At 55.6% G+C, this 19939-nt stretch overlaps 1 protein-coding gene across 1 annotated transcript in view; it reads right to left on the reverse strand.

The window, feature by feature from the left end:
* KIFC3 (kinesin family member C3) overlaps positions 1–19939 on the reverse strand; it is a 36316-nt gene that overhangs the window by 1352 nt on the left and 15025 nt on the right. Inside the window, exons 4-17 of the mRNA XM_007468298.1 lie at positions 11315–11380; positions 10698–10841; positions 10328–10567; positions 9625–9798; positions 8962–9109; positions 8749–8879; positions 7450–7561; positions 5986–6167; positions 4832–4936; positions 2193–2323; positions 1582–1705; positions 1208–1337; positions 863–1092; positions 339–473 (exon numbers count right to left, since the gene is read on the reverse strand). Of these exons, the coding sequence (XP_007468360.1) occupies positions 339–473; positions 863–1092; positions 1208–1337; positions 1582–1705; positions 2193–2323; positions 4832–4936; positions 5986–6167; positions 7450–7561; positions 8749–8879; positions 8962–9109; positions 9625–9798; positions 10328–10567; positions 10698–10841; positions 11315–11380 (2052 nt within the window). The remainder of the gene's footprint in view (positions 1–338; positions 474–862; positions 1093–1207; positions 1338–1581; positions 1706–2192; positions 2324–4831; positions 4937–5985; positions 6168–7449; positions 7562–8748; positions 8880–8961; positions 9110–9624; positions 9799–10327; positions 10568–10697; positions 10842–11314; positions 11381–19939) is intronic.

Genomic DNA, 19939 nt, shown 5'->3' on the forward strand with positions numbered 1-19939 from the left:
TAGGGTGGTTAAAAAACCGGGGGGGGGGGGGGGGGTGTGAGACAGCATACGTAAAGAAGTGAACTAGTTACTACTGAGCGCCTGTGTGCCAGCCTGCACCCGCCCCCGCCCCCCCTCCCACCAGCTGATGACCCCCACAGGTACCTCTGAGGCCGAGAAAGAACACCTGGACTAAAGAGGCTACTGGGTTTGGGTTCAAGTTCTGGCTCCACCCCCTCTGGTATCTTCCCCTCCTCCACCACTCCGCACTCCTCCCCCTCCAAACCCTCCCTCCTGCCCGTGACCGGATGTCTATGACCCAGTACTGGCCTGAGGCGGGCCTGTGGTGGTCCCCGTACCTCTAGGTGCTCCTGGCTGGACCAGGACGCGAGCTCTGCCCTGCGGGACCCAGGGCCTAGCTCCACGGAGCGCACCCTCTCGGCAAACTTGAGGGAATAGAGCGTCTCACTGGTGTTCTTCTCCACGGGGGACACCTAGGGGACACGAGAGCTCACTCCCCACCCGGCTGGCCGGCTGCCCTCGCAGAACTGGAAGGGGCACCAAAGGGAGCCCACAACCAGCGGACTCCAGAAGGCTCCCTGGACAAGACTGAGAGGGAGGGGAGCAGGAGGGCAACCAGGGTGGCAGAAACGGAGGAACTTGCCAGGCACAAGGTGCACGTGGCCAGGTCTGTGGGGAGGCTGTGGGGGATGGGGGCCACACGTCACTGACTTCGGAGCCGCTGACGACAGGAGGCTCTTCCCTGCACAGCCTGGGAGGGTACCTGGGCCGCAGGGGAAGGCGGGGGGGGTCCCTGTTCTTGGAGCTGGTTAAGCCCCTACACGCTAATGGTCACGCCATCCAACCCTCCTGGGGCCCTCACCTGCACCACCATGAGGGTCTTGCTGTCCCCGCTGAGCGAGTCCTGCAGCAGGTAGGTGAGCTTGGAGTTGCGGAAGGGCACGTGGCCCTGACGGGAACGCAGGGCGGCAATGACGTCCCCCAGGGCCGACAGCGACTTGTTGATGTGCTGTGCCTCCCGCAGGCGACTGCCCTCAGCCCCTGACTTGCCCACGCGCTCCGAGCCGGCCAAGTCCACCAGGTTCAGCTTCCCTGCGGGAAGGGTGCTGGGCGGGTCAAGGCTGCCCCGGGAAAGGCGGGGGTGGGGAGGGTGCGGGGTGGGGGGAACGGGGGTGGCTCAGGCCGGGTGGCTGGGGCCCTCACTCACCCGTGGTGCGGAGACCAGTGCTGCCGTCCACGCCGTGCACCGTCACAATGAGCAGGGCATGCGAGCGCGAGCTGTGCTCGTTCAGGTTGGTGAACTCCGTGGTGCGGTTGGTGTGGCCGAACTCGAACACCTGGGGCCCGGGGAGGGCAGAGAGAGGCACAGGGTTTGGAGTGGGGTCTTCAGAATCAACCGTCCCCGAGTACCCCTGTGAGGGGGCGGCACCCTTTGCCTCGTCCATGGGAGGAAACAGGCTCAGGGAGGCCTGGGGACCTGGCAGGACCTGCATCCGACACCCATTCTGTCCTCCGGGGCAGCTCTGCTGTGGGCAGGGTCTCCCCAGCCTTTCCCCACCCCCGGCCCCTGCAGCCCCACACCTTGTTGATGTCCTCCACGCTCTGCACCTGGAACTCCGTCAGCCCTGGCACGTACAGCTGCCCGCTGCCGTCAGGACACAGGCGGATCTCCAGTTTCTCCTGGGGCTCCTGCCCCAGCAGGTCCCTGAGAGCAGGAAGGACGGTCACTCCCTCCTCGCACTCTGCCCTCTGCTTGCACTGCACCCACCCCCAGCCTGGAACGTTCCCCCAGCCATCACACTTCTAGAAGCCTTCCTGGACCATGGGGCTCTGCGCTCAGTCTGCTGAAGGGCAGAGATGGAACGTTCCCACAAAGTCCTGGGGTGCTGCTACTCCTGCCCCCACGATGCACTGAGCCCCTGTGGGCAGGTCCTCCCAAGACCCCACTCTCACTTCACCACCTGGTGCAGCCTGCAGGTAGGGTGAGGACACTTCAAGGGGAAAAGGAGTGCCTTCGTCTGGGTATCCCAGGTGGGCTCAGACACCCCTCCTCCTCCTGCCTGCTAGCACTGGGGAGGGGCCTGGGACCAGTGAATCCCCTGGGCTGAGTCAGGACATACATTCAGCTCCCACCTAAGGGCTCCCACCTGAGGGGCTCCCACTCGAGGGCCTTCCGCCTGAGGGCTCCTCACCTGAGGACCTCATTGTAGATCTCGGCCGCGCTGACGGTGATGGTGTACTCCCAGTCGGACGCCTTCTCCTGCACCTCGGAGAAGAGCAGCTGCAGGGCCCGCTGGTTGATGCCTGGGTTCTCGAGGGTCCCCTGCGGGCAAAATCAAGGCCCCGGTGAGCCAGGCCTCCCCCCACCACGTGGGCTGGCCCATGCAGATGCTCACGTGGTATCTGTGGTCCCCACCTGCTCTGGCTACCCCTCACAGGCCAGCCTCCCTGACTGAAGCTCCCCACCTGCATGCCGGTCTGCCCCCTAAAACGCCCTCCACCAGCTACAAGCAACTTGACCTCCTTGGGCGTCAGTTTCCCCGCCTTTAAAAATGGCCCCACCCGGGGGCTTCCCTCGTGGCGCAGTGGTTGAGAGTCCGCTTGCCGATGCAGGGGACGCGGGTTCGTGCCCCGGTCCGGGAGGATCCCACATGCCGCGGAGCGGCTGGGCCCGTGAGCCGTGGCCGCCGGGCCTGTGCGTCCGGAGCCTGCGCTCCGCAACGGGAGAGGCCACAACAATGAGAGGCCCGCATACAGCAAAAGAAAAAAAAAGAAAGAAATGAAATTAAGATGAAAGAAATCCATTATGTTTGTTTTTTAAACGTCTACCTAATACTTTACTACGATTTAATTCTATTTTCTTATAAGATCTAATAAGCATGTTTTCCCAAATAATTAGATGTGTGTAGAAACTGTTATACTGTACAGCAAAAAAAAAAAAAAAAAAATGGCCCCACCCTGCCAGGATTGGGCCTGAGACTTAAAGCAGAGCACCAGGTGAAGCCTGGCCGTGGTGGGCCACCTGGGAGGGGGCACCGGGAATGTATGATTGTATGACACGTATGAATGTATGACAATAAGGGGCTCATTGTCAGGTAGGCCATGAGCCAGGCTCTGTGGGTGATGCAGGGGAGGCACAGGCAGAGCTGGCAAGTGAACTGGGGCCTGATGGGCTGGCTGGCTGGCTTTTCTAGAAAGAAATCTGGAGTCCTCACCTGGGCCTCCCTTATCATGGTACCTCCCACCCTCACTTCACTTCTGCCACTGGGGCCTCCTTGCCGGGCCTCAGTATCCTCCCCAGCACGCTCCAGACTCGTGGTTCCAGCCCTGCTGTTCCCTCTGCCCGGAGTGCTCTTCCCCATTCTCCTCTCCGTGACTGGCTTAGGTGTCTGCACCGAAGTCACCTCCTCAGGGAGGCTTCCTCTCCCTCCAAATACCCGATCCCTCCCTCACTGTTGGTTCCTCATACCTGGCTGAAGTTTTCTCCCTAGCACCTGACAGGACACATCCTGATTTGCCGTGTGCACTGCTGTCTCCCCACTGGTGGGCTGGCTCCGTGGGGTCAGGCACCCTGGCCACGGCTGTGCCCCAGGCCCCAGGCACGGTGCCTGATGCACAGTGGGACTCAGCAGGGATGTGTTGGAGGATGGAGGCCCCTGGTGGTCAACTCTAAGCACCCAAGACAGAGCTGGGAGCCTAGAAGGTGCTGCACACACCCCTCGCCCTTCACCTCCCCATCTCGCTTGGCCTGCCCCCTACTAACCAGCCTTGCCAATCCCAGAATCGAGGGAAAAGAAGGACCAGATTGGGGGAGAAAGGACCACCATGACAGCCTTCCCAAAGGGTGCCTGACAGCCTGGGACGGCAGGGCCCTCTCGCGCCCCTTGTTGGGACAGCAGGAGACCCGCCCCCCCTCCCCTACCTGGAGAATCCCACAATACCCCCCTTAAGAGCCAGGGAAATGGCTCCATTTTTATCTACAGTCAAGTTTCTTCCTCCTCTCAACCCCCCCACTCCCAGCCACATCCCATAGAGGGGGGCATGGCACGGGCAGGGAGATGAGGCCCTGGGAGCTGCAGGTAAGAGCTGGGCACCCAGGACTTCCCTGGTGGTGCAGTGGTTAAAACTCCACGCTCCCAGTGCAGGGGGCCCAGGTTCGATCCCTGGTCAGGGACATAGATCCCACACGCACATCACAACTTTTTCACACGCCACAATTGAGAAGCTGGCGAGCCGCAACTAAGGAGCACACGTGCCACAACTAAGGAGCCCGCCTGCTGCAACTAAGACCTGACAGGGCCAAATAAATAAATATTAAAAAAAAGAGCTAGGCGCCCCACGACAAGTCTGGCCAGTCTCTTCACTGGCCAGTCTCTCCCACTGCCCGGGTATCTCCTTGAGGGCCAAGATCCCCCCCTCATTCATCCTGACACTCCCAGGGCCCAGCATGGCAGCCCTACAACAGGAGCCCAATAAATGTGTGTGGGTGAAATGAAAGCCAATCCTGAGAGACGTCACAGCAATCTGCCCTGGACTCTGGGCCCAGGCCGAGACCCCTCTTGAGGCCAGAGGTGGTTGTCAGCACACCCTCCCCTCCCCCATACCTACCGGGACCATGCAGGCGTGCTTGGGCAAGGCGCCCCCGCCGCAGGCCTGGTGCCTCGGGGCTAACATGGATAACTATGGGCTCTGCTCCAAGGTGGTTATGAAGACCGAGTGAGGCAAAACACACCCCACGCAGAACCTCGAGACCAATGAGGGGAGCCCCCATCAATGTCAGCAAGGGGTTGGTCTTCACTCTGGATCCCTGCCCCATCCAGCAGGTACCCACCTCCATCGTGTATGTCTTGCCAGCACCCGTCTGGCCATAGGCGAAGATGCAGACGTTGAAGCCGTCGATGCAGGAGGTGATCAGGGCCTGCACCTCCTGGAACACCTGCAGAGGGGATGTGGGATGGAGGGTGAAGGGCTGCCAAGGCTGCTGGGTCCAGGGGCCCCCACCAGCCACCTCCCCCTGACTGCTCCCCTCCCCTAATATGGCACCTGTTATCGTGGGCAACCAGCTCACTGTGGAGGAATCTGTGACTAATAAGTCACTTACACTAGGCGTTAGTGGGCAACCTCATTGCCGAAAGACTGAAGGGAAGTCAGGGCAGTAATTACTGCCCACCCGCACCTGAGGAAGGGTCCGCCCAGCCCAGGAACTCGGGAGCCCTCCCCCAGCTTCTCCCCCTCTCAAGGTGGGTCAGCAAATGAAGGCCGAGAAAGCATGTGCCTGGCACCTCCACGGGCCGGCTGGCCTACCTGCCTGCCAGCCAGCAACAAAGGACGGGGGCAAAGATAAAGCCCAGCATGGGGACCGGAGGGCACAGGCAAAACAGGCCTCCCAGGTCGGCCCTGGCAGAGACGAGGCAAGAGCGGATGCTGAGAACACATGGCTCACACAGGCTGAGGGGTCCTCCCTGAGGCCTGGGGGGCAGCATGGGAGTCCCTAGGAAGACCCATGGGACTGATAGAGGAGGTGCTCCTGGCTGGAGGGGCCTGCCTCCAGGCAAGCCAGGGTCCTGTGGATGGGCGGGGCCACATGACTGGGAGGGGCTGTGAGAGTGCATGTGGCTGAGTATGGGAGAGCAACCATGTGAGTGGGAGAGGCCATGTTAGTGGGTGTGGCTATGAGGGTAGGAGGAGCCTGAGAGTGGGTGTGGCTGTGAGGATGGGTGGGGCCACGTGGGTGCCCTAGGCTATGTATGGATCTGCCCTTCTTAGCCGAGGCTTCCAAAGCTCCCAGTTTACCTTCCCACCCTCTTCTCTCCTCCAGAGGTGAAAAGAGAGGGACCGTGGGGCACTGGGCTTCTCCATCCTGTCTGCCCTCCCTTACACTTACTTTTGTCCAGCTCCCAACATCTCTCCCTCTACAGGTGAGCTGAGTCTGTCTCCCCCTCCCTCCACTGTTCTCTGCCCCTCTCCCCGAAGGGCCACACTCACGTCCTGCTGTGAGGCTTTTGGGGAGAAGACTTTGTCCAGCTCAAAGGAGACGGGCTTTCCTTTGTGCAGCAAGTGAATGATGGAGTCGTCGTCGGGATCAAAGGTCACAGCATTGGTCGCCTCAGGTCCTTCCCCATCCTCTTTGGTGACTGGCCGGACACGGGCAATCACCCGGATGTTCCCTGGATTGGGTGGCAGAAGAGAGAAGGGTACAGACCAGGTCAAGACCAGACTGCCTCCACACTGGTGTCCGTTGGCATCTGGAGCAGGCTAGTGGCTCAAGAGCCCCCTGCCTTCTAAGTAAGGCCCCCAAGGGCAAGGTGGCCCACAAAGATTTGATCAGTCACTCACGCTATAGTATGAATTAACGTATCAATACATTTTCTTGCTGAGCAAACCAGTTGACCGTAGGAGCCTCACCTTGGGGACATGGAGGAAAGGTCAGTTGTGGGGCTCAGACACTGCACCCAGTTTGGGTGGGGTACCAAAATGGACAACTCTTTATACACCTGGACTTCAGTTTCCTCACGTACACAACGAGGGGCTTGGATCCCAGCAAGCCAAGGGGCTTATTCTGTCACTCTAGAAGGGCACAGTGAATGCCAGGACAGGGCTTGGGAATCAGATGGGCAGAAAGGACCAGGCAGGAGACGGGCACAGGCAACAGGGCAGCCCCAGGGGCGTCTAACGCACAGATCTGATCATGCCACCCCCTTGCTTCAAGCCTTTGGGTGGGATCCCAGAGTTCCTGGAATGAAGAGAAAACTCCCCATCACATCTAGCATGGCCCCACCTTCCCTTCACCTGTCCACTCCACCTCACAATCCAGGTCTCAGCCCTGGTTTTACCTCCTACGGGAAGCCCCCTCGACATCCTCAACTGTCAGATACCCAGGGGCTCTCAGAGCCCCTCCCCAGCCTGGGTAAAGGGGTAGTGATGGGGTTTTCTGAGTGATTAATGACCACTGTCTGCTCGCCCCCTGCTGAAGTAACCACCATGAAGGCAGGGACAGGTTTTGTGGCGCCCAAAGCCACATCCTCATTGTCTGGAACGGCACTTGGCACAGAGCAGGTGCTCCCTAGACCTTTGTGCCGTGAATGGGTGGTGTCTCAAGCTTGACCAGGCCCTAGATCAGAATAAGTGGCATTCTAGCCACCCACCACCCAATGCTTCGATACCCTACCCCTCCGCCACCTGGTAGCCTGCCATAGGCATTGGGCAAAGGTTTCAGAGTTGAACAGATCCAAGGTGGACCATTCACTAGCCATGCAGTTTTGAGCAAATTCCCTGTGACGTCTCTGTGCCTCGGTTTCCTTATCTACAAAGAGGGAATTACAACAGCTCCTCGATGACAGGGCACAGCTCCAGGGAGTGGTGCTGGGGGCCATGGGGAAGGACAGGATCACTTCCGAGGCAGGTCAGGGCTCCCTCTGCTAGGCACCCCCCAGCCCACCCAGCAGTCACCTTTCAGCCGCACGAGCTCATTGTGGCACTTCTTGCGCAGCTGCAGCTCCCGGCGGTACTTGCGCAGCAGCTCCTGGTTGTTGCTGTTGACCTCGTCGATGGCCTGGCCGATCTAGTGGGGGGTGCGCAGCGCCATCAGGGGCCCAGCTCCACCCGCCTTGCTTGCCCGGCTGCTTGCCCGGCTGCTTGCCCCCTCCCCGTCCCCCCAACAGTCCGCTCACTGCCTCCTGCCCTGGACTAAGTACCTGACATGCGCTGTCACACGTCACATCTTCCCAATAACCCCTCTGGGTAGGTACTGCGAACAGGCCCATTTTACAGAGGAAGAAACTGAGGCCTAGAGAGGCTAAGCAAATCTCAAGGTTGCCCTGCAGATGAGTAAAGAGCCGGGACTCAGCCCTCACTCCACAGCACCAGCACTTGACTACATGATTCAGCTGGACCCAAATCCCAGCTCTACCCTGAGGACCTGGGGGACCAGAAGCAACTGGCTCAATGTATTCAAGCCTCAATCTTCTCATCTGTAAAATGGGGATAACAACATCTAACTCGTGGATTTGTAGGAGCTGGTAGGTAAAGATCTCCAAGTTACATTTCATAAGGGAAAGAAACAAGATGCAAGCCACACATACACCTGCTCCCCTTTATTGGGTGAAAGGGAAGTGCGTGTCCATGTACATATATGTCAACAGTTTTCAGCACGCTCAGAACACCCTTTGGGGGAAATGCTGGGAGACAGGCCTCCTTTGGGGAGCAGGCTGGGTGGCAGAGAGAAGCCTTTCCTTTCCATCTGAATGCCCTTCTGGGAGGTGGGTACTTTCAACATGTCTGTGTATTATTGACATAATTTTTTAAAGGAGAACTATTTCTGATTCCCAAAATACATGTCTCTCTACCCTGCAGAGCTGTCATACAGATTCAAGGAGCCGATGGCTATAAAAGGCTCAGCACGTAGGAGGCACTTAAGAGACATTGGCTATTCTCATACTGCGCAAGTACAGCTTAAAAAAATTAAATTAAACCTAACAGATCTAAGGATAAGTGTAGCATGTCTGAGACATAAAGATATGCATAGCACGTACGGGATCTAAAGATACATGTGACATGTTTGGTTTATACCCAAATACCTGCTCTTGACCAGACGGTTTTTCAAATGGTCTGGGGACAGCAGTGCGTGTGTGGGACAGGAGCTGCCATCTGGGGCCTTTGAGCTTGGGAAGGGCGCGCTAGGTGGCTGCTGCATCTGCCCAGGGGCTCCAGGGCCTCTCCCAGCCCCGCCCCACCATGGCCTGCACTCACCTCGGCCTTGACGCTCTTGAGGGCCTCCTGCAGCAGCAGCGGGAAGCCGCGCACCTGACGCTTGAGCCCATTGTAGTCGTTGGTCAGGGTCCGCAGTGCTGGCTGCAGCGTCAGCAGGTTGGTCCGGACACCTATGGAGACACAAGGGGTGAGAGGCAGACGGGGTGAAGGGCTGTGGCATGGGGCAGGCTAGAGCCCGGCTGGACGGCTCACCTGCCAGGTTCTCGTGCACAGCCTTCATCTCCACCTGGGCTCTGGCAAAGGCCTCCTCGATGGCCCGGTTCTTGTCCTCCTCCAGGGACTGCATCTCCTCCAGCATCTGCCCATGTGCCCGCTCCAGCTCCAACTCGTACATGGTGATCTGCAGCCAGGGCCAGAAGCTTAGTGCCGTGCGCCACGCAGAGAAAGAAGCCCCACCCCTCACGCCTTGCACACGTGAACACACACACAGGTGGGGTAGGGGGGCCGTCTCTCTCCCTGAAAGGGCTGGGAGCTCCGTGCAGCAACTTCCCGGCATCAGCCCAGCACCAACCTGGGTCCCGGCACATAACACAGGTCACAAGCCACAGGCCCCAGGAGAGCAGGGGAAAGCATTTGTTATGATACTGACTAGAGCACCCTTCCAAGAGCCTGTGTGCCGGGCCCTGAGCGAATCTTGTGAATAGGTCAAGCCCCACTGGGAGGTGCGTTCTGTGATCAGATCATTTTACAGATGAGGAGACAGAAACCTGCCCTTGGTCACAGGGCCAGCGGGGAGAGGAGGGACTGAAACCCAGGTCTGTCGAACCCCAAGTGCTCAGCCGCTGCACCGTGCCAAAGGCCGGTCTCTGGCGTCGGGGCCCGGCGTGCACATGCTGCCCCGATAGATGTGCACACCTGCGCCCGGAGCTGTGCGGTCAGCTGATGCGAGCTCTGCAGCTGCTGCTCCATCTCCTTCAGCACCTGCCTCTGCATGGCCACCTGCTCCTGCAGGTGCTGGTTCCGGGCCTGGGACTCACTGAGGGCCTGCTTGGTCTTGGACGACTCCACCTCCACCGTCTTCATGACATACTGTGAGGGGAGGGAGGGGTGGGTGCATGGAGGTGCGTGGGTGCCTTGACCTTACCCTGGGAGCCTGGGGGGCCCCTCAGGAACATGCCACCAACGGCCCGCAGAATAAACGAGAGGAGCCCCGAGGTCTGGGCTTTCCAGAAAGCTGCAAGGGCCTCCTGGAAACTTCTCATTTTAAGGAGCCCATTAGGAGCCTGGCTGTGGCCCAAGACTGGGCCCAGAACAGACAAGAAAGGCAAAGACGAGGGCAGAATCTAGCGATGCATCACATCCATGCCTGGCACACGGCGGGCACCTCAAGCATCAGTTGCTGGATGCCTACACGGCCTGGTCCTGGACAGCAAGAAGGGCAAGGGGCCAGGCTGACAGCAGATCTGGAAGGATTCCTTCAACCCCCGCACCTACTTATTCACCAAGACAAGCCCCTCCTATGTCCAGCCCATCCTGGGCTCCAGGGACCAGAGTTGAGGCGTGGCCCAGGTGCGCGCGGGGCACCGCAAGCGGTGCGGCCGCCCGGCCCCAGGCTCACCTTGACGGGCGGCGACTGGGCCCGCAGGCTGGCGATGGTCTCGTGGCTGTCACGCAGGCGCCGGCTGAGCCGCTCCTCCTCCTGCGCCTTCTCGGCCAGGCAGTCCTTGAGCCGCAGCTCCACCTCGGCCAGCCGGTCGGTTTTCTGCTGCACCTCCAGGTTCAGCTCTGACAGCAAGCCTTTGTTCTCCGCCACCTCCAGCTGTAGCTGGGACAGCTTGTCGCGGAGCTGGGCACTCTCCTGCAGACAGACGGCCGCAGAGGCGCGGGGGCCGGGACAGGTGTGAGACCAGTGGGCAGGATTCAGCGTGAGGAGGTGGGGTGACCGTTGGGAATCGAGTGCCCCGGGACCGCCCTGGCCCTGGGCCCACCTGGCTGTGCTCGCAGCCTGTGCAGGGCACCGCAGGCTTGGCCCGCATCTCCTGCAGCTCGGCCTCGCAGCGCCGCATCTCCTGCCTCAGTCGCTCATTCTCCACTATCAGCAGGTCCCGGTGCTTCTCCAAGTCGGTGCCTCCCTGCAGAGAGCCAGAGTGGGGAGGCACACATGTGGCGAGGGCAGATCAGGGGGAAGGACGGAGCGGGGAGGCAGAGACAGTGCAGGGGCAGGGGAGAGGGGAGAGGTGGGGAGACAGAGCGAAGGAGAAGAGAGAAAGAAAGGCCAGTGATGGACGGAGAGGAGAGAGGAGGGGCTCCAGAGATGATAAAGACAAAGGCAGAGAAGAGGAAGAGATGGAGGAGGGTGGTGAGACAGCAACTGCTCCCGGCTGCACCCCACTCCTTTCATTCCATTTTCCTGAGTGTGCAAGTTACAAGGAAAGTCATATTTATACACAGAGTTCACACTCCTACTTTACATCAGCAAATAAGAATTAACCTCCCTCCTGTTACGGGTCACACCACCTCGTGGGCACAGTGAGTGGTGGTAAGTACATGGGGAGCATCACCCCCTCCCAGCCCCGCCCCATTAGGATGGCGTGGTTGGGCTCACCAGCTCCGATCGAAGGCGGCTCACTTCCTGGGCCTGGCTTATGAGCTTCTGCTTCAGGTGTTCCACCTGCCAGCACAAAGCCGGGGCACGCTGAGCCTGGATTCTCTCCTCCAGCCCACACCCAAGCCTCTCGCCCAAACCCAGAGCCCCAGTCCTCCCTGTGTTCAAGCATCAGGCCACACCTGGGACTCTAGGTGCAAAGCACCTGGCCTGGTCCTGACAGCTCTCAGCACCCTCTCCCGTCACAGGACCAGCCAGTCTGGGCTTACAGGAGAGTCCGGGGAGCGAGTGTAGCCGAGGTGACCCCTGTGCCAGCCTGGGCCCACGCCAGGGGCAGCTCGCCGGGGGACTCAGGAGGCTGACCCTCAGGATGCCTGCCTTTGCACAGGCCCCTAGCCAGGCCTGAACCTACTTCTGTATTTGTCATTTAACCTTCTTTTTTTCTTTAAAGGGCCTCCAAAGTGTATAAACTCCAGGCACTACAAAACCTGGATCGGTCCTTGACCAGCCCCTAGAATTTTCTACTTTGAGTGGTTCCTGGTGAGTCTGTCTGTGGAGATGGGCCTGCCAGTGACCAGGGCACATCTGGGACCTGCCTCCACCCCAGCTCCCAGTCTGCCTTGCAGGAGAGCTATGGCCAGTGGAGGCTGTTAGAAAGAGAAGGGGTGTGCACCCCATCAGGAGGCAAGGGTGGCCTGGTTCAACCAGAGCCCAGCGAGGCGAAACGAGCCCCGAGAGAGAGCAGGACCCCAGGATGGCTGCCTGCCCTCCCCGCAGGCCTAAACCCTGGTTCCACATCAGCCCACCTCCAGGAAACTCTCCCCCTGGGAAATAACCCAAAATGCAGACAAAGACTTTAGCACCAGTGTTCATCAGAGCCTGTTTGAGCTTTTTCTTGCAGAACATTCTGTGTTGATCGCACAGAACCTTGGAAAAGGTACAGTGAGAGTCAGACTCCCTCTCTGGGGGATAAGGGGGTGTGGTTTGCACAAGCTTTGGGCTCTTGTTACTAAACATAAGGAGACAAGGCCCACCGCCTACTGGGGCCACCAGCCAAGTAAGGCAGGTGAGGGGCAGTGCAGGACTAGATGCCCAAGATCCACCTGAAGGAGACAGGGGACTGCAACTGGGGGGGGTGGGGGGGGGGACACAGGCCCAGTGTCATCAAATTTCTGACCTTTCAAGAGAAGCCAGACATTGGGATTTTCGGGGGGGGTGGTGTAAAATCTCCCCACTACATATGGCTGAGATGTCATCAACAGTCTGTGCAGCACGAGCTCAGAGCCAACCGCCTCCTGGCGCTGGAGACGTCGGCTGGACCACAAGTCAGCCTCCGCTTTTCTGAGCAAGATGGGGGAGGAAGCGGGCCATGGGCGCGACCCCACCTCCAAGGAAAAGGCCTGTGACACCAGCGCTGCTCACTCGTAGCTGGGGAGGCAGATTCCAAGAACACAAGACCCAGAGAGGGGCTGGGAGACCCAACCTGGCTGTCCAAGGCCTCCTGGTGGACAAGCAGGTGACTTAAGGGCTGCATCCAAGAAGGTCACCTCTGTCACCTGCTCCATCAGCACATTTCTTCCTAGCAATGTGCTGGGCATGGACCAGGCCAGGCAGCAAAGCCCGTGCCATTTCTCTGCCCGCTCCAATACCCACTTCTGTTAAAAGCCTGGTACACGGAGCCTCAGTTCCTTCGCCCTGGAGGGGAGTGAGGGACAGTTTGAATAAGGCAGCCTTTCATTCCTTATTCATGAACTTGGGAATACCTGAATGCCCAACATTAGGGGAACGGTTAGGTGGATTACAGTATATGCACTCATAGACTACTGTGTAGTCGTTACACTCGTGTTTACCAGGAGTTTTAAATGATGTGGGGAAAAGCTCCTCAACATATTAAGTCAAAGAAAAATCCAAAAACAAAATCGCATATGCAATACAAAAAGTACAGGGCTCTGGGGCTTCCCTGGTGGCGCAGTGCTTGAGAGTCCGCCTGCCGATGCAGGGGACGCGGGTTCGTGCCCCGTTTCGGGAGGATCCCACGTGCCGCGGAGCGGCTGGGCCCGTGAGCCATGGCCGCTGGGCCTGCGCGTCCGGAGCCTGTGCTCCGCAAATGGGAGGGGCCACAACAGTGAGAGGCCCGCATAACGCAAGAAAAAAAAAAATTTTTTATTTTGTTTTTAAAAATTGTGGTAAAAGATACAGAACATAAACATTTACCATCTTAACTGTTTTTAAGTGTATAGTTCAGTGGCATTAAGTACATTTATATTCTGGAGCAACTGTTGTCACCAAAAAAAAAAAAAAAAAAAAAAAAAAGTACAGGGCTCTGGACTATGGAATGATGTTTGACAAATTCTTTTCGATTTGCAGTAAGTTTTAAGTCTCAAAGAGTATATATTGCTCTTGCACTCCCCCCACCCTGAAATAGGTGGAGTCTACCTCCTTTTGAAAGGTTGGGGTCCCCCTCCTGCCTCTCCTCCCTCAGAAATCACCCCAGGATGATCCACTTGCACGGAGCTGGTGCCCCAGACAGGCTGCTTCCTCGGCACCAGGCTGGGTGGGCTCGGACCTTGCTTGTCCCCAACACCACTGGCACTCAGACCCGATGCAGTGAAAGTGGGGTTTCCCAGTGTTTACTTGGGAGTCAGGACGCCTGACTGACACCTGCCTGCAGCCCAGTTCCTGTTCTCTCCTTACATCACAGTCGGAACGCTGGGCGCTCCTGGCCTCTGCCTGGAATCTCTGAGGGGCGCCCCAAAAGGAGGCGGCTGCCCCACAAGGCAAGCTGGGGGCGGGGTGAAGGGATGAGGAAAAGGCTGTAAAAGACCCCTTTTGTCAGAAATGTCAGGCACTCGTCATCTCCTGGCTAGTCTCGGGCAGCAGAGGAGCACGGCCCACTGACACTGCAGGGTGTCCGGTCAGGCACAAACCACCCCATGGTGCGCGGTGCCTGCGCCCCGCCGGCCAGCTCCACTGGGGCCTGAGAACTAAGGAGGCGTGCTGCCCAGGAGCGGGACCCTTGCCCTCCACCCCCGGGGGGTCGGCTTCGGGAGGGCCTGCAGGGAAGACAGCAGACATCTCCCCGCCTGGGATGGACAACAGGCGAGTCTCTCAGGGTCAGGGAAAACAGTGAGCACAGGAGACGGAGACAAAACCAAGTACGGGAGGAGGGCTCGGAGCAGAGACGGGGAGCTGAGGGTGAACCTGACCAGAGAACGGGGACTTCTGCGGAGGGGGCCCCTGCAGGCACGCCCTTCACCCACCCAGTACAGCTCTGAGTCAGCGACGGTGCCTGCATCGGTATGCAAGGTGTCGGCGGGGGGTGGGGGGTGACCTCCTCCATCAGCAATTCGGGAGGTGTCCCGCATACCCGGAGACACTCAGTGAGCACGGAAGTGACGGCGAGGGGGCAGCGCACTCACTCCTGAGTGCAAAGAGCCAGGCCAGAGGGGCAGGCAGGCTCCTGACCGGCTGCTGTGATGGCCCCCCGGACAGCACAAGGTCAACCCCAGGGCTGAGAAGGGACCAGACTGGGTTTGTGCCACAGCCCTCCCTGGGCTCAGGCTCCTAGTCATGCTGAGAAACTGAGCCACAAGCCTGGTGCAGGGGGGCCTTGAGGGAGAGGGAGCTGGTGCCTGTCTGCTGACCCGACGCAAACCCACAGTTACATCTCCCAGCAGAAGCGGGCTCAGCGGAGGGTGCATCTGCCCTGTGCCAGTCTGTGTTTTCCCAGCTGTCTGCTCCTCTCGACACAGACGCCCCCAACCTCCCACCAAGCCTGGCCCTCCATCATGAGCCGTCTTCTGAGGAACGGAGGGCTCTCCCAGTGGCAAGACCAAGGCATTGCTGAGCTGGGAAGATGAGAGGGTCTGGGATCCAGACGGCCCCAAGGAAACGCAGCCCAGAGGCCTGAGGGGCAGCCCCGGGAAGCACCCCATCCTGTCCCCAACACACTCCCCCTCCCGGGAGACCTGACTCCTGGTTACCTACGTACATGACCACTGACCAGGCCCGACTGGCTACATCCATCCCACCCTGCCTCCACTGCTGAGTTTTCACATTTGAGTCCTTCTGCCACCAAGGGGCTTTGGGAACGTGGACTCTCAGGCCAGACCGCTCGGGTTTCTAATACAGACATCACCCTACCTTGCCAGACAACCTTGGACATGTCTCAACTCCACTGTGCCTCTCCATTTCCTTAGCAGTAGAATGAGGCTACCTCACTGAGGAGGTCTGGAGGATTAAGTGAGATTACATGAGTAACATATATAAAGTGCTTAGGACAGGGCCCAGCACGTAATAAGTCTATTACTAGAATGAAAGTCTGTGAAGACAGGGATATTTGTTGTATCAGTGCTGTACCCCCAGTGCCTAGAACGGTACCTGGCATATAGTAGGCGCTCAGTAAACACATGTAGAAAGAGTGCTGAATGCATGAGGGGCCAGGAGAAGCAGGGTCCGTGAGAGAGTGGTCAGGCAGGGCACGGGGAAGCAGAGGTGGTGGAGGCTGGGGTGTGCTGAAGGATGCTCACTTCTGCCAAAGGCAGGAGCTGCTAATGGGCTCCAGGCAGTGCATGCCATGTGGGAATGTCAGCCCAGAGGTGCCACAACTTCCAGTATTTTATGACAAAAAAAAAGGAAGTTGAGATTTTAATATGAACTTAACTAAGATTTAAATGGTGGCAACTAATTTGATCATACAATCAGGACAATTGGAACTAATAAATTCAGCAAAGTTGTGGGATATAACACATAAAAATCAGTTGCGTTTCTATGCACTAACGCTGAACAGTCCGAAAAGGAAATTAAGACAATAATTCCACTTAAAATAGCATCAGAAAGAATAAAACATGTAGGAATAAACTTAACCAAGGAGACAAAAGACTTGTACACTGAAAACTACAAAATGTTGCTGTAAGAAATTAAAGATGATACCAGTAAATGGAAACCCAGCCTGCATTCATAGTCTGGAAACAGTATTGTTAAGATGCCAATACTGCCCAAAGCAATGTGCAGATTCAATCCAATCTCTATCTAAATCCCAATGCCATTTTTCGCAGAAATATTAGCATCTATCCTAAAATTCATATGAAATCTCAAAAGCCAAATAGCCAAAACAATCTTGAAAAAGAAGAACAAAGTTGTAGGACTCACACTTCCTGATATCAAAACTTACTACAAAGCTGCAGTAATCAAAACAGTGTGGTACTGGCATAAAGACAGACATATGGACCAATGGAATAGGAGAGGGAGCCCAGTTATAAACCCTCATGTATATGGTCAATTGATTTTTGACAATGGTGCCAAGATTTTCAATGAGGAAAGGACAGTCTTTTCAACAAATGGTGCTGGGAAAATTGGATATCCACATGCAAAAGGATGGATCAAAATGGATCAAAGACTGAAACATGTAAGCTAAAACTATAAACCTCTTAGAAGAAAACATAAGGGAAAAGCATCGTGACATTAGATTTGGCAATGATTTCTTGATGTCAAAAGTACAGGCAATAAAAGAAAACATAGGTAAGTTGGACTTCATCAAAAAACGTTTTGTGCATCAAAAGACTGTCAGTGGAGTGTAAAGGCAACCCACAGAGTGGGAGAAACTATCTGTAAATCACATATCTGAGAAGGAGCTAATATTCAGAATATATAAAGCACTCCTACAACTCAACGACATAAGAACCCAATTCAAATTGGGCAAAGGACTTGAACAGAGGTTTCTCCAAAGATTATATACACACGGCCAATTAGCACATGAAAAGATGCGCAATATCACTGATCATTAGGGAAATGCTAATCAAAGCCATAATGAGATACCACTCCATACCCATTATGGTGGCTATAATTTAAAAAAAAAAAAAAAAAAAAAAAAAAAAAGGCAACTCAGAAAATAACAAGTATTGGTAAGGATATGGAGAAACTGGAACCTTTGTGCCCTACTGGTGAGAATATAAAATGGTGCACCCAGTGTAGAAAACAATGTGGTAGATTCCTCAAAAAATTTTAAATAGAACTTCCGTATGATCCAGGAATTCCACTTCTGGGCATATACCCAAAGTTACTGAAAGCAGGGTCTCAAAGAGATATCTGCACACCCATGTTCATAGCAGTATTATTCATGACAGCTAAAATGTGGGAGCAACCCAAGTGTCCATTTATGGATGAATGGATAAGCTAAATGTGGTCTAGCCATACAATGGAATGTTAGTCTGCCTTAAAAAAGGAAATCCTGCCATTTGCAACAACATGAATGGACTTGGAGAGCATTATGCTAAGTGAAATAAGCCAGACACAGAAAGACAAATACTGTGATTCCACTTATGTGTAACACCTAGAATAGCTAAATTCATAGAGACAGCAGAATGGTGGTTGCTAGCAGCTGGGGTGATGAAGAGTTAGTGTTCAATGGGGACAGAGTTTCAGTTTTGCAGGATGAAGAGAGTTCTGGAGATGGATGGTGGTGATGGTTGTACAATAACGTGATACATTAATACCCTGAACTATACACTTAAAAATGTTTACGATGGTAAATTTTATGTTATGTGCATTCTACCAGAATTTTTAAAGTGGTTAAAAAACAAAAGAAAAAAGCAGGTCAAACAAACAAGGCGCATTTGAGCACTCGATCTACTCTTCCAGCCTGTGGTTTCTGCTCACAATGTAAGGTTCTATCTGGAGGTGTGGGGGCAATAAGAGGAGGGGTGCAGTCTGGGTGTGTGTAACGACGGTAGGAGCCTTGGAAGCGTGAAGGCCACTGCTCCAGGGACATCCACAGAGAACAGGGGAGCTCAAGGCCACCAGCACGTGGCCTGGGGCTGCTGGGTGCCCCAGGACTGAGGACCTTTGACCCGAGTGCTCCCCACAAGGCACACAGTGAGCTCCCAGAAAATATAAACATCTCCATCTGACACATCCAAGGGGAGGCCTGAAAACGACTCCTGAAGCCCTCACAAGTCCGGGCTCCAACAGGGACAATGGCAGCCCCAGTTGCTGAGTCAGCTTTGCCAGTGGGGCAGTGGGGCTTCATAAGATCATCACTTTGAACCCCCCAACCCTGTTAGGTACATACTATTATTATCGCCATTTTACAGGAAGAAAAACTGAGGTTCCAAGAGAGTAAGTCATGGTTAGGCAACTTGTTCAAGGTCACCTGACCACTAAGTGGTGACCCTAGGATTGGACCTAGGATTGGAACCCCTGCAGAGCAATGTATAGAAGACCAGAAAGGTCAATCTGTGCCAAACCACAGTGAGGCTGACAGGAGACCAGGGCACACAGAAGTGACACCTCACAAGGCACAGCACTTTACAGTTTACCATCCATTTTCCTGTCCAGTCCCATAATTGAGCTGCCCAATAACCATGAAGCAACATCTATTTGACCCAGTGTCAAGACTGGTAAATGAAGGCTCAGAGAGGAAGTGACTTGCTACAGCTGCACAGCCAGGACTAGAACCCTACTCACGTGATTCCAAATCCAACACCATTCCTGGTAACAATGATTGGCGGTGGTGGCAGTGGCGACACCAATAATACTGGGTCATCTCACCAGGTACTGTTATTATGTCCATTTTACAGATGAGGAAACTGAGGTGTAGAGCAGTAATTAACTAGCCCAAGGTCACACAGCTAATGAGTAGTGCCAAAGTCAGGATTTGAACCCAGCTCTAGGCCCAAGTGGTTGGCCACAGCTCTACAGAGTCAGACTCTCCAAAGAGTGGCTCAGAGACCTGGAGCTTCAGGTGCATCTCCTGAGATATTTTTCAGAAAAGAACTGGCAGTCAGAAAATTCAGGAATAAAATATGAGCAAAGACCAGGAACCATTCTGAATTCTCCAAATCATCCAGAGGTGTGGAGGTTGGGGGGAGGGGAGGGGGTCAGGCACATCTGGAGAGCTGGCACTCAAGGACACCAAAAAGGCTGAGATGCTTGACCCGCAACTTCCCCTCTAAAAAGTAAGTCAATTTTGCTAATTAAAGGAAAAAATGTTGCTTAAAAATTTGTTTAAAGTCACAAAAGACCATATATTGTTATTTAATTTATATGCAACATTCAGAAAAGGTAAATCCACACAAACGAACAAAAAAAAAAAGCAGAGCAGTGGTTGCCAAGGGTTGGGGGGCGAGGGGCATATGGGGAGTGACAATAGGTCTTTGTAGGGTGATAAATATGTTCTAAAATTAGATAGTGGTGACAGCTGCATCACCAATATACTTAAGACCGTAAACTGTACACTTTAAAGGGGTGAGTCTTATGGTGTGTGAATTATATCTCACTCAAGTTCTTTAAAAAACGAAACTTGTTTCAAAAGTGAAGTGCCCGGACAAACTAAACCAAGGGAAGGAAGAGCTCTTGCCACAGGTCAGACATGTGTCCTGCAGGGAGGGCCCTAGACCAGCCCCACAGCCCCATGGGGCAGCACCTCATGCCACGTTCCAGCTACACAAGCCTTGGTTCGCCCTGATATTCATTCTGCTGCCCCTGCCACGGTCCCTTTGCACTGACCGTTCCCTCAGCTCAGAATGAATGCACTTCCTCTGCTCTGTGCCAGACCTCAGCTCCAGAGCCGCCTTCTCAGGGAGGCTGCCCCCGACCTCCCCTACAGTTCCTGATCTCCCCAACAAA

This window comes from Lipotes vexillifer, unplaced genomic scaffold (assembly GCF_000442215.2).
Source record: "Lipotes vexillifer unplaced genomic scaffold, Lipotes_vexillifer_v1.1 scaffold1347, whole genome shotgun sequence".
Lineage (NCBI taxonomy): Eukaryota > Metazoa > Chordata > Mammalia > Artiodactyla > Lipotidae > Lipotes > Lipotes vexillifer.